Source organism: Podarcis cretensis (assembly GCF_951804945.1).
Source record: "Podarcis cretensis genome assembly, chromosome: 3".
NCBI classification, from domain to species: domain Eukaryota; kingdom Metazoa; phylum Chordata; class Lepidosauria; order Squamata; family Lacertidae; genus Podarcis; species Podarcis cretensis.
Window position 1 is genome coordinate 90,557,352 of NC_137172.1, and position 14,167 is coordinate 90,571,518.

The window sequence follows — 14,167 nt, forward strand, 5'->3', positions numbered from 1 at the left end:
CACTGTCCAAACGTAATCTTTGCGGTAAGGCTTTCATTGCAGCATTTTACGCAACAGGGTTTTAATTGCTTCATACTTTACAAATGCAGGGGCAGTTGGGTGTTTGGGCTAGGTACCTGAGGCGATCAGTAACTCTTCTTTTCTAGAGTAATATGGAGCTGAGAATCATTTCTAAAGGGGAACACTATAGCCATTATTTTTTACATGACAGCCATTTTTTGAAGAAAAAAATGCAGAATTGATAAAGGAATACAAGGGAAACAATACTTTCATTAGGCATTCACATAATGAGAAGAGGCAGTGTGCTGTGCTGTGCTATAGTAGAAAGAATGCTGGATTTTTACCTGGAGGATCTGAGTTCAAAGCAAAGAGAGTGATTTTTGAGCATATATTGCCAGCCCCAACTACCTCATTTTTTTCAGTCTTCAGTAAGTCACATTTCCATGTGCATTTCTTCCTCCCTCTACACATGTCTTTGCAAAGAAATTTCCCTGATATAATGCATTTTTGTATGTGATGTTCACTAATATGTGTGTTTTAATCTGCACTTCCTTCTAATCTATATATTTTATTTCTTGGGGTCAGAGAACTGCATCACTAACTTCAGAGAAGGGTACATTTCAAAGACTGGTGTCTTTTGGTTTACGCATTGTTTTGGGAAGGGTGGATTGTACAGATTCACAGCAAAACCAATCCCCATGCAGGGTTAGCCAATCTTGCCCTTCAGATGGTGGGAAGTACAGCTCCCATGATCACTGATCATTAGTTTATGCTGATGGGAGTTGCAGCCTACAACTGGAGGGCAGCACATTGGCTACCCTTTGACTGAAAAAGAATTCCATTAAAACCTTTTTATCCAGGCCCATTACCCAATGGAATTTAATCTATTAACAGCAACAACCTTTATCTTTGGGGGGAAACTGGAGGAACGCAAAGACTCTTGCCTGTAAAGACTGGATAAAAAAGGTTTGGTAGTTAGCTCAGGTCTTAAAGAAATGAGTAAACAAGTAAGATTACAAGGGTAGTATATTTTTTAACCAATATGGTAAAATAAATCATTGCATTCATATATTTTATTACATCACAGTTAATGATTTAATACTTGATTTTGTGTGTGATTCTGGAAGTGAAAAGTGTAAATGTTATATAGATGCAGATTAATGAGTTCTTTTAGTTGGGTTCTTTGATCCAGTTGAGGTTTCCATTGATAGAGTAGGGAAGGAAGCAATTTTTGCCAACAGTCCCTGCAACCCACTTCTGGTGTGGCTTTCTGCGTTGTTCTGAACAACCTCTGGAGCATATTTTATTTTTACAAGTTAAAGCTACTGACAGACCAGTCCTAAGTAAGGGGTCAACACACCACTTTCCCCTGGGAAAACCTACTTTTTGCCACTGAATTGGAGCGAACGTCAGTGGGTTTTCCGCAGATTGACGTTTGCTCTGATTCAGTAGTAAAGAGTGGTGGGTTGGACCTATACTTTTTAATTTTTTTAAAAAAAATTAATTAATTTTCAAAAAAAAATAGACAAACAAACAAATATCTCAACCTTATTTGAACCAATCTTAATAACATTGTTAAGTGACTTCCTCTTATCCCCCTGGTTGATGTATATCATGTTAACCGTTTTCCAAAACCAATATTCTTATAAAATTAACTAAATCACTTAACACCTTTCTTTCAAATTTGGCATTAAACATAATAATTCGTCGCATTGCATAATTAAATCTTAAGCCTATCAGATATTTGCAAGCTATTCCAATTATGGACCTATACTTTCTTGGTATGGGACAAGTGCAGTGTGGATGAGCCATAACTGTGACAACATATCTGCCCCTGATACTAGCATACTATCATGTTTTTGTCCTAATGGGCAGAGTTAGTGATTACAGTAAAGTCATACCTTGGATCCCAAATGCTCTGGAACTCGGACGTTTTGGCTCCCGAACTCCGCAAACCCAGAAGTGATTGTTCCGGTTTACGAACATTCTTTCAGAAACCGAACATCTGACAGGGCTTCCACAGCTTCTGATTGGTTGCAAGAGCTTCCTGCAGCCAATCAAAAGCCAAGATTTGGTTTTTGAACGTTTTAGAAGTCAAACGGACCTCTGGAACAGATTCTGTATGACTGTATTATTCCCAGGAACAAATGTAAAAGGTTGTCCATTAGTTGTTGGGTTTCCCCATATCTCGGACCCTCTTCCCAGTTCCCAGTCTGTCATTGTGTGAGTTTTTCCTCTCAGCCAAACCAACAACTTACCCACCCTCACAAAAGCTGAGCTAAAAACTTATTGTGTCCTCAAACACCTGAACATTCCCTGTCTCTCCTCCACGTCAGCCAAGACGTGGCAGTTTATTAGACTATATGTAGGAAAGGTTCATAAGCTGCTGCAACTACATGTTGCTGAGATTTTCTAGTTTTGGTTCATGCAATAATAATAATCATAATAATAATTCTACCATGCCCATCTGACTAGGTTGCCCTAGACACTCTGAGTGACTGTACTAATAGCAATGCACTTAAATTTTGGGAAAAAAGAAATACCTGGCTCCAAACCAAGATTTGGAAAGAGAGAAAACCTGAGTGAAGCCCAGAGTTAGCACAAAAACATTAGCACAATTTCCAAAGGAAAAGACATTACATGTGATCCGTTTTGAGGCCTACAACCCATCTGCCCAAGGAATGAGAAAAAGCAGGATGTAGGAACATGGGACGCAGGTGGCGCTGTGGGTTAAAGCCTCAGCGCCTAGGGCTTGCCGATCGAAAGGTCGGCGGTTCGAATCCCTGCGGCGGGGTGCGCTCCCGCTGCTCGGTCCCAGCGCCTGCCAACCTAGCAGCTCGAAAGCACCTCCGGGTGCAAGTAGATAAATAGGGACCGCTTACCAGCGGGAAGGTAAACGGCGTTTCCGTGTGCGGCTCTGGCTCTGGCTCTGGCCAGAGCAGCGATGTCACGCTGGCCACGTGACCCGGAAGTGTCTCCGGACAGCGCTGGCCCCTGGCCTCTTAAGTGAGATGGGCGCACAACCCCAGAGTCTGTCAAGACTGGCCCGTACGGGCAGGGGTACCTTTACCTTTACCTTTAGGAACATCAGCAAAACTTAAAGTGGGCTGGTCAACAGAAACCATATACTGAGTGAGTAGTGGGTTAAGGAGGAAGAGACCTAAAAACACATTTGAAAGAGAACAACCATTAATGTGTTAGTATTTTCAAGGAATTGTAGCAACATGCTGATTAGCATTGTCCTCTAAAGACTGCTCCAGATATTATTATTTTTTGTTTGAGAATGTACCTTTTCAGCATCTCTGTAGAATAAATTAAATTGGAATAATTGACACCTTCTTATGTAGCTGAAGCCATCACTTAACACAGGTACCTTCTCAAAACTGCATCACAAGACACTTGGTTACACTTTCACATGCTTTATCTAGGCTAATTATGTGAATAAGGCTGTGATAAATGTGCACAAATCGGCTTTACATGATCTTGAGCGTTGCCCTAAAGTGCAGTTTTAAAAGGGAGGATTTATTCCACACTTCCAAAGCCTTTAGCATGAATGTTCTCACAGCATGACATTAATAAGTCAGTCGTTCACATACACAGCCTTGGGAACTTTTCAGATACGTTGCTGTGTGTGAAATACCAAGTTGTGACTGTATCAAGGTGTGCACACACTTCGTTTGTGCTGTCTGGTAAGAGCTGCACATCATTATTTGCTTTAGATGTAGACTGCCATTGGTTATTCATGCCTTGGCCCATGATTAAAATACTGCAGTGTGCTTCAGACAGGGCTATGTCTTGATGACTGGAGACAGGAGAAGATGTCCCTCACAAGTATCAGGCTCGCAGCAAGAGAGAAGTGTTCATAGATTAATCACTACCCTCTTGAAACATATGCACCCAATCCTATGCATGCCTACTCAAAAGTGAGATCCATTTAATAAGGGGTCCATTTTCCTTTTTATTTCTGGTGAAAAAGGATGGTGAGTGCATTTTTTTGTCCTAGTGTCCAGCAATATATACTTGAGTAACATGCTCAAGCATGCTTTTCCTTGCACCGCCACCAGATAAGATGGTTTTCTAAATCAAGGGAAAAACAAAGCTAGAGTGCTTTGCTTCGCTTTCTTTTAAACATAAGATAAAAATCTTAAGATGTGACTCTTAGGAACCGTCTGTTGTGAAGTTAGAATATGGTGCAAGGGTGTTAGAGCAGAGTCAGTACTGCGAATATGGGGGGAAATTACATTGTCTTTTAGGTTTGGCTGGGTTAAAAGAAGTTGTGCTACTGGTATGGATACCAGTTAAGAGGGGGTTTCCTGTCACCTCAAAGGCAATGTATTCTGGTGGCATTCATTCATACGTTCATGTGCTAGCTGACAAAACTTTAAACAAAACTTTAAATAACTTGAGAATGAAAACATAGTTGACAATGACTAATCATATGTATTGTATGTGTATGCATTTTGGAATGAAATGTGACTCATCTGGCCACCTTTCTATGGGGAGAGAGAGAGAGAGAGAGAGAGAGAGAGAGAGAGAGCGCATCTTGGAGGATAAATTATTAAGACTGATTCTGAAAGCTTTCAATGGAATAAGTACTTCCGTATGTCCATGTACACCACTAACAACCGTCCATAAAAGCACTGATGAAGCCCTTAGCTCAGTTAGTTAGAGTGTGGTCTGATAACACCAAGGTTGCAGATTCAATTCCCACATGGGATAGCTGCATATTCCTGCATTGCAAGGGGATGGGTTAGATGATCCTCATTGTCCCTTCCAGTTCTACAATTCTATGTTTCTGTGGGCTGTATAACACTCCTGTGGCACTTCCGTAGCTATCTTTCCCCCAGGAGGTCAAAAAGCATCCACTCTATCCCCCCCCCCCTCATATTAGCTGGCCTTATTCATAAACATCTTCTGAAATACGTGTTTGTTCTGCAGTTCATTTGGCCTAGCGCTCACCATGTGGGTGGGTGCTGTTTGACAGGGATGCTTATGAGACAGTGGTGCTCAGGGCAAGAAGGCAAGGCTCATAATTATTTTATTTTTATCTGAGAGGAAGAACATTATGTCTGAAATAAACTGATCACAAATCCAGAGGAAGTGACCAGGGACTCAGTTGGTGGATTTCTGTCTTCTGGCAGTCATGATATAACATAAAATATTCACTAAAAATACAATTTTCAAGAGAATGCAGATTACTTTTCCTCCCCCTCCCCCTTTTTTATATTCCCAAACTGCATTGTTAATTTGCACGTCAGTGTGCAATATAGATTTCAGGTTGCTATGGTGATGGTTTTGCCCACACTAACTTGACATTAGCAATGCTGAAAAGAGCTCCGATGAAGACAGCAGCTGATATAAAGGCTGTAATGATGCAGCTTTTGACCTTTGACTGTTTTATCAGAAGCTATTGTTTTCCTTCTTAGGCTAACAAAAACAAGGATTTGATTTTAAATATTAGCACTCGTGTGATGTCGAAACAAGGACGGTAAAAAAAATATTCATAAAGCCACACAGAAGGTTAAGGCACAACTTCTCGAAGAAACCCAGTTATATCACAGGGAATGATAAATCATTTGGCAGCTTTATTTGCGTCAGGAATCAATGAATAATTTCTCACAAGGTCCATGTCAACATTACACCTCTGATCGGATTACAATATAAGGTGAAGCCTGTCTCTCTGTGTTAAAATTTAAGAATAATTTTTGACCCTGGTCCAGAGACTGTCACTCACATTGGTAGGTTGCATAGATGCTGTTATGCACAAATATCTCTACCAAAAAGACAGTGCCTGTGCTTTGCTGGTGCTGATCAGCTTCCAGGGATAGTGGTGTTCCTATAAGCTGATATCACCAGCCATCCTGGGATCAGTTCACTAAAGGGATTGCCTTACCCATTCCTTGCCTGCTCATTAACTTCAATCTGCAGAACATGCCACACATTTTTTCTTCTACATTTGGGAAGAGTGTGGCAGCACCTGCACTCTACATCTCCCTGACTATTGACAGTAAGCAGGCACCTTCACTATTTTGTTTTATTTCATTTATTTTCTGTTTCAGTACGCTGATCCAGACATAGGATTTGTTTAAAATATTATTGGTTTTAATTATGGTTTGATGCACATTTGCTTTTGACTGGTCTGCATATTTTAGTCATGTTTTATACATAATTGGACTGCTTGGAGATCTTTTCTTGTTTATAAATTTACTGGGGGGGGACGGGACTGGTGCATTGTGTGTGGTCCAGGAATATTTTGAGTGCTGAGTGGTGTTCCTACCATCCCCACATCGCCATCAGAATATTTGCTTGCAAACCTAGATCATACAAAGAAGGGGACACTATGCATGGAGCACCATTTTTATTACATGAGTGGCCCCTGCTTATATTGGGACCAGTTATTCTTGTTCTCAAAAGATTGAAGTCTTGGAACGTTGCGGAATACTGAAGCTGACACTATATGGTTGTTAACGTTGCTAAATAAACCATACAGAAGTCTCAAGTCGAAACGGGTTCATGATTACCAACAGACCAACTCTCTGTGTTTGTGAGGAGAAGACAAAAGAAACAGAACTGGTTATGATGGTCCCTAATAATCTTGATTCTGCATTTGTACAGAGAAAACATGTTCAGCACTAATTTGTCATATTGGAAACCATCTTTCCTTGGGTCATTAACATGATTTTAAGTAAATAAATAGCTGTATAATCTGATTCCAGTTAAGGTTATATCATGAATCAGGCCAAACTCCACACCTCAGGGAAGTGTGTGGTTTCAGAACTGAGTCTGCCTTGCATTCCAACACTGAGAGATGCCCAACTCTTGATTTTTCCACTTTCTTTTTTAGATGACTGAACCCACCTACAATTTTACCGGCTGTATAGAAGTTACAGAAATCAATAATTTGGGACCCTTCACCTTTGCTAATGCTGTGAACAAAAACAATATTGACAGTTGCAGGTAAATCACATTCTGTTTCTTTTCCAATCAAGAGCAACTGATTCTCTAAGACTGTTGTAGCTTGAGATACAGTTTCTCATTTTCAGACTGGTCTAAAATACATGTAGTGGGGGGGAAGTATGTGTGCATTTCTCTTGATATACCATTTCTCCCCTTCTATATGTGGGAATAAAGTGTGGTGGTGGGGTGCAGAATAGTCCAATTACGCCTGACAGCTTACATATTCTGGGCTTAGTGAACAACAGAATGCAAGATAAAAATCAAGGTGGGGGGGAAAGAGGTATATATAATGGGTTTCTCCTCACTGTATTAGAATTTCCATCAATGTGTGTGAAAGGCAGGAAAACTGGTGTTGTATGTAAAGGAGGCCACCAAACATTAAAAAATAATATTAGGGTGGGGGGGGGGAGTATTTCTGTTGCTAACTGTTTAGTAGGGTATTCATTTGGAAGTGGAGCAGTAAAGAAGGTCCTTTCATGAAAGCTTCCTTCTAACACGGCTTTGTGGATGAAAATTAGCTGGACCGTGTTTGCTATCCAAACCTATTTATTATCTCTCATGCAAAAGATAAACTTGTAACACCCAGTGTGTAATTCATGATGTCATATCGCTTCACTTGTTTCCTTCAAATTATTCAGCCCAGCCCATTTTGCAACTCGTTCTCTTTTGTAATTTTGATGCTGTTTTTTAAGATTTCATAACTTATGTTTGAGAATTTCATTGTGTGTCTTGGTTTACATAATTTTTACTACAGACCTATGATAAATGTGTATCAGGAAAGGAGATTGCTTGTATAACGTGGCGCTTAATGTAGCAGGATTTGTCATTACAAAAGAAGTTTTTTGAAATGATTGTTTCAAAAATAATATGGTCCAGGCCATCGCAATTCCACGAACACTCATGGACTTTCACGCAGTTTGCACTCACTTCAATGGGGGCATGAAATAGCGGATTACGTAGTATTTTGTAAGAAATTATGAAAATAAAAAAGCAAACTTTGCTCACTCCTTAAGTGTGGCTCTGCACAAGCAACAGCACAGACCTTGAAGTTTTTCTTATGAAATTGCCATCCCAATGCCAGTAGATTGTACATTGGCACCAGGCTCACCCACAATCCCATTGCAGGACAGCCCAGTGATGGGGCAGGACAGGGTGGTTGCGAAGGTGAGGAATGAACCAGGTTAGCAGTGGTAGTATATGCAGATGCATGTGTGATTACACACACCATCATTCCAGTGTTTTTCCCACCCTTGCCAGTCCACCTAACCCACTGCTGTTGCTGTTACCTGCTCAGTCTGAAAGTGATAGAACCTGCAACGGGCTTCCAACACTTTGCCAGAAGTGGGCTGCCACTCTGAAAATAAATTAGTGGGTCTACACAGACATTGAGCAAGTTTTGGTATCTGAATTTGATAAAGCTGGGCAGCATCAAAGATCTAAAGTAGCAACGTCAACGTGTCTATAATAAGATGAAACACATGAAAGGCATTCAAAGTCTGACGTACTTTCAAAATGTTCATAGTTCATTTGAACATTGTCAAGTATGATATGTGAACTGGTTGCAATTCTCACCCAGTCCACTTGTCATATATCTTAGGCCTGAACAACTTCTGTACTACCAAAGCTAAGCGTTGCTCACCAGCCATGCATCTGTGGCCTGATGGAGGTTTTGATATTCTCCTGGTTTCTGCAAATCCGGAAATGTACATACGGGCCTTTGCTTCTTGTAAAGTTTGGTGTCTAACAGTAAACAAAAATAAATAGAACATAATGTAGAAGTAAGACTCACTAAATTTCTCTCCCAGTGCAATGCCATGCAACTGTCAAGTAACTTTTATGTGCGTATGATATGAAGGCAAAAATTAATGTCATTATCTTTGCAGTCATTTTATTATTCATAATATGTGCGTGTGTGTGGTATAGATACATTGTGTTCTCTGAACCTTGTCTTACAACGCAGTCTTCTTCTTGTATTGCATTGTGATACATTTTCTATCGTATGGTCATTATTTTATTTTTAAGAAAGACATTTCATCAAGTACTGTCATATTGCCTCGAATGTATTAGGTGGCAACCCCTCCCCCCAGCTCAACTCTTTTGAGAACTTGGATAGTTTAATGGAAATTCTAAAACTGTTTCAGAAGTGTCAGCAATTTATTTATTTAAAGAAAAAGAAAAATACCAAGAGGAATGTTGCTCAGCATTCAGCAGGCGAGGCCTTTTATACTCCTCAATTCTAATATCCTCTCCTTTTATGGTGCCAACTTTATCACCAGTGAAACTGGGTCTGCCTGATTCAACATTAACTGTCTTTTGTAGGTTTAAACCTATGCAAGCAAGCATCTTGTATTATGGTGTTAATTCTTGGTTGAGATGGAATGGAAGCTGGATGTGGTTGTTGGCTTTTGCAGTCGTGTATGACTTTTAGCCTGCAATAGATAGATAAACAAAAAATTAAAATGACATTTTCAGATTTAATGGAATAGAGACATGTAATTTACATTCTGGAAGCCTCTGGAAGTCTATAATTGTCAGTTTGTTTTTACAACAACAAAAAAAGAAGTGTGGTTCCGTTTTTGTAGTAGTGTTTCTCTCTGTGTGTGTTTTTAACCACTGTATCAGCATTAAATAATTTAACTAGTGAAGATTTTCTCAACACTTTGTGTGGCATTCAGCTAAGCTGTACTCAAAAGTTGACCTATTGAAATGGGTCCACTGAATCATATAGGCATGTATATTTGTGTTTGGGAGCTGATTCAAATGCCCAGGGTGGCTATAGAGTAGTTTTTCATGTGACTAGCACCACTTCAGTATGGACATGAGGGGTTGCTCATAAGAATCTTTCCACATCCTCACATAGCAAGGAGAAGACTTCCCCACGTATGGATAGATAGATGGACATTTGGGGCTACTTTCAAACAACTGCTCCCTAATGGGAATTCTGGCGGGGTACAATCACTTGAATAACCATTTCACACATCTGCTTAAACATTGCCTACAGATGACTAGGTATGTAAACTCTTTTTTTAATAGAAGATTTTAAAGAAATAGAGAACAATAACATGAATAAACATGAATAAACATGAATAAACAACAACACCGTCCCCATAAGCATGCAAAGGGATGAATACATTATTGTAATACAACATCCCATTGAATTTTACCCTGGCAGGGAAGTTGGCAAGAAGATGTCCCTCCAAAAAGACAAATTGTGATTGGGGTGTGTATCTTTCCACTCCTCCCTCAGTGGCACAGCAGATAAATGGATGCCACATTTTGATAAATTTATCTGTCGGGAGTTACCCCATAGGCTTCTTGCATTCCTGGGCAGGTTTATCATCAAAGCACCAACAGCCAAACCCTAGTGTACCTTTAAACAAAAAACAAAAGAAAACAGAGGAGTTGTCCACCCACTTCCAGTTTTGTGCCACTTCTCATCTGGCCACTACCAAGCAAGTTAGTCATCTTCTTCATCCATTTCCGTAGGACTCATGTGTAACTAACTTAGCCCCGTGTCAACTCTTATTTTGAGAGCTGTCCAGGATGATGGCACATCCATAGGACTCCCCAGGAAGACATGAAAACAAAGAATATTTCATTTACAGTTTCTAACAAACACTTGGGTTTTTGCAGCTGACAAATTCTTATATCCTGCCAAACAATTCAGATGTTGTGGCCAAGGTAGGCCCACAGAGAGGTCAGTCCCTCCACACTGACAGCCTAGGCATCTGTCCACAATGGAGATACTCAAGTTCCTCTTTGCTGCTTTGCACACTACAAAAGAAGCATTGATTCTCTTGTGCCTCTACTCTGTTGCCGCTGCTTGTAACATGTGAATTGAGAGAACTGAAGCTTTACTTCATTTGTTCTTTTTTTCAAAGGTTGTGGACCACTGGGCTGAACTTCACTGCATGTAATGCTCTGAAGGAAAATGTAATGAAAATGATATATAGATGGTACATGACCCCAGTTAAACTTGCCAAAATATACCATTTGTCTGATAATAAATGTTGGAAGGGTTGCAGGTGGCGCTGTGGGTTAAAGCCTCAGCGCCTAGGACTTGCCGATCGAAAGGTCGGCGGTTCGAATCCCTGCGGCGGGGTGCGCTCCCGCTGCTTGGTCCCAGCGCCTGCCAACCTAGCAGTTCGAAAGCACCTCCGGGTGCAAGTAGATAAATAGGGACCGCTTACCAGCGGGAAGGTAAACGGCGTTTCCGTGTGCGGCTCTGGCTCGCCAGAGCAGCGATGTCACGCTGGCCACGTGACCCGGAAGTGTCTCCGGACAGCGCTGGCCCCTGGCCTCTTAAGTGAGATGGGCGCACAACCCCAGAGTCTGTCAAGACTGGCCCGTACGGGCAGGGGTACCTTTACCTTTACCTTTTAAATGTTGGAAATGTAAAGAACATGAAGGAACATTCTTTCACCTCTGGTGGACCTGCCCTAAAGTGAAGGCCTTCTGGGAAATGATATATAATGAGTTGAAAAAGGTATTTAAGTATACCTTCACTAAGAAACCAGAGGCCTTCCTTTTGGGTATTGTCGGCCGGAAGGTGCTAAAGAAGGACCGAACATTTTTTATGTATGCAACAACGGCAGCAAGGATACTCATCGCTAAGAGCTGGAAAACTCAAGATCTACCCACACTGGAAGAGTGGCAGATGCAGCTGATGGACTATATGCAACTGGCCGAGATGACTGGTAGAATCCGAGACCTGGGAGAGGAGAGGGTTGAGGAAGACTGGAGGAAATTTAAGATTTATTTACAAAAATATTGTAATTTGGTTGAATGTTAAGAAGGATGCTAGATCATAAATAATTGCCCACCACTGAATTAGATCTGAATTTGATGATAAGTGAGATTAAGGAAAATATAAACTTTTTGGAGAATTGCTAGATTTTATTTAAATGAGCGGAGATAAGATTGCAAACAAGTGGGTAATTTGCTTGGAAAAATTTTTTGTAACCATTTGTTCTTTTTTTCTTTACTTGTGATCAATGGCCTATATAGAACAAAAGCTTTCTACAGCGGTATTTCAGAATGCAATACCAAATGTGTTAGCTCGTAAAAACATTTTAGTATGTGGGGAGGGAATAGTGTGCAATGGTTTTTTTCTTATTATTAAAAGGAGTTCTTTTTAAAAAACATTCCACACTATTCCTACAAAACTTTGTGCAAACTTATCCCACAATCACACCAACCTTATCTTCTGCCTGTGATTCCTCTAACAAGTTTCCCCAACACTGTGATGAGCTCCAGCTATCTAATCATTCTTTTAATGTGAATGAAAGCAAGTCCACATCCACGAACACCCCCTTTTTAAGGCACAGGTTTGTGAGTATATTTTAAACTTATGAATATTTAAGCAGTTTGGAATTTACTCAAAGATGTTCTGCCATTTCTATAACCAGATCTGTTTGGATTTCAAAATACCAAAAGGAAAGCTAAGGCGTGTGCAGAATTTAGTGAGCTTTTGAAAACAAACTCGATATGGGAGTTCATTAACCTTTTGAAGACTGTTTGCTTTCCTTCTTTAAAACAGTTCTGCTCAAGAGACAGCACATGTTATAACTAAATTTCAGGGGAAATGCCTGCAGCTATAAGGGCAGCCAGACCTTGCTGGAATAAAGGAAGACAATTTCTTCTTCTCCCAACCACAGCCTCACCCTGGAGGTGATAAGGGAGGCTTTCCTGCATCACTCCTCTTGGGACCCAAAACTGTGAGAGGATGAGGCAAGTTGGCCTCAAAGGTGGCCTGTATCCTGACCCTGGGCCTTGTAACCCTGAGCTGCAAGCCTTGGGAGCCACCCATCACCCTCAAAAGTGCCTAAGGGGGTCACCAAGCTGACCTAACTGTTTCCCCTCCTGCACCTACCTGCCAAAGTAATCATTTAAACCAGTCTATTTAACAGACTACCATCTCGCCCCACATGGTGCACAGTAGCAAAAAGACCAGTGTGCCAAGCCAAATAGCTTGCTGGCCAGAAATTCCTACTTTTCCCAGAGGCAACCACCATAGCCACACTATGAAAGAGGGTGGCTAGGTCATTATTGACGAATACGATACTTCTGTTTCCTTTAAGATCAAAAGCCCCAGTTCTTGGTACATAGTTCCACATATTTGTACATAGGGTTGCTGTGCATATCTGTGGTTTTTGTCCCTCATAAAGTAAAAAATAAATGTTCCCACTTGTGGACAAGAGTTCAGCACAAAACAACATGTTCTGATGGATCTAAGAGAGTGAGGAAGAGCAGTAAGATATTGCAATATTAAGCTAAATTGTACAAAATTAAACTAGCTGTACAAATTGGGAAGAGGTGAAATAGTGTGGTTTGTTCTTCTGAATGATGCTGACACTTTCAAAGGGGGGCACAAGTACAATAACCAGTTTGGCCTTTCAGATGATGTACAATTCAGCCAGATCTGCACTTTTTAATGGAAACCTATGTGAAATTATCCACTCTTCAGACCTGGGGCTAGTCTCCCAACAATTGGGAAGCTAATTATGTTGTTGGTGTATTTGTGATTTCCTGCATCTTAAAATAAGAGGACAATGCAGTTATACTGGGATGCAAAATCACATCCGCAACATGACTGCAAAATAATAATTTGTGAATTGGTTATCCTTGTGAATATTGCATATATCTCTGCATACTGTATTCTCTGGCGGAGGAAGAGGAGTGCAGGGGGAGCACACCGCCCCTGGCAGCGCGATCCTGGTGGGGTGCCATTGCGGCTGCCCCCCGCCCACGCTGGGTGCCACACCCTTGCTGGTGGCGTGCCACACCCCCAGGACACACACCAGCCCTGCCCCCACCTGCTCTCCGCCCCCCAGTGCCGGAGCATGAAGCTCCGCCACTGACTGTATTGGGTTTTCTTTTAACTGCTGTGTCCTTTCTTGCCAGTTGATGAAACTCCATAATGTGTTCCTATGCTTAGAATGCTTATTATCTTCATTGTAATTTGATATCCTATTGCCAGTGTTCTCCTAGGTTTTTCTTTTTAGCAGCAAACATTGGTCAGATGACCATTTATTTCCATACAACAAATTAGACACCCTCTTCAACCCTATCAACATCATTACTGAATAATTGATTCCCATCACAAGCTAATGCTAGACAGATACATTAAAATTTACAGTTGCACCTGCTTCATCTGTTTATTGAAATGCATACCAGCAAGCATCGGTGCAGTTTGTACCACATACCAAAT

The 14,167-nt window shown here is 40.9% G+C and overlaps 1 protein-coding gene across 4 annotated transcripts in view; it reads left to right on the plus strand.

Annotated features, from left to right (window-relative positions):
- Positions 1-14,167, plus strand: part of EYS (eyes shut homolog) — a 490,906-nt gene that overhangs the window by 288,510 nt on the left and 188,229 nt on the right. For all 4 annotated transcript variants that reach the window (XM_079970286.1, XM_079970287.1, XM_079970288.1 and 1 more), the window contains one exon: positions 6,845-6,957. In XM_079970286.1, coding sequence (XP_079826412.1) covers positions 6,845-6,957 — 113 coding nt within the window. The remainder of the gene's footprint in view (positions 1-6,844; positions 6,958-14,167) is intronic.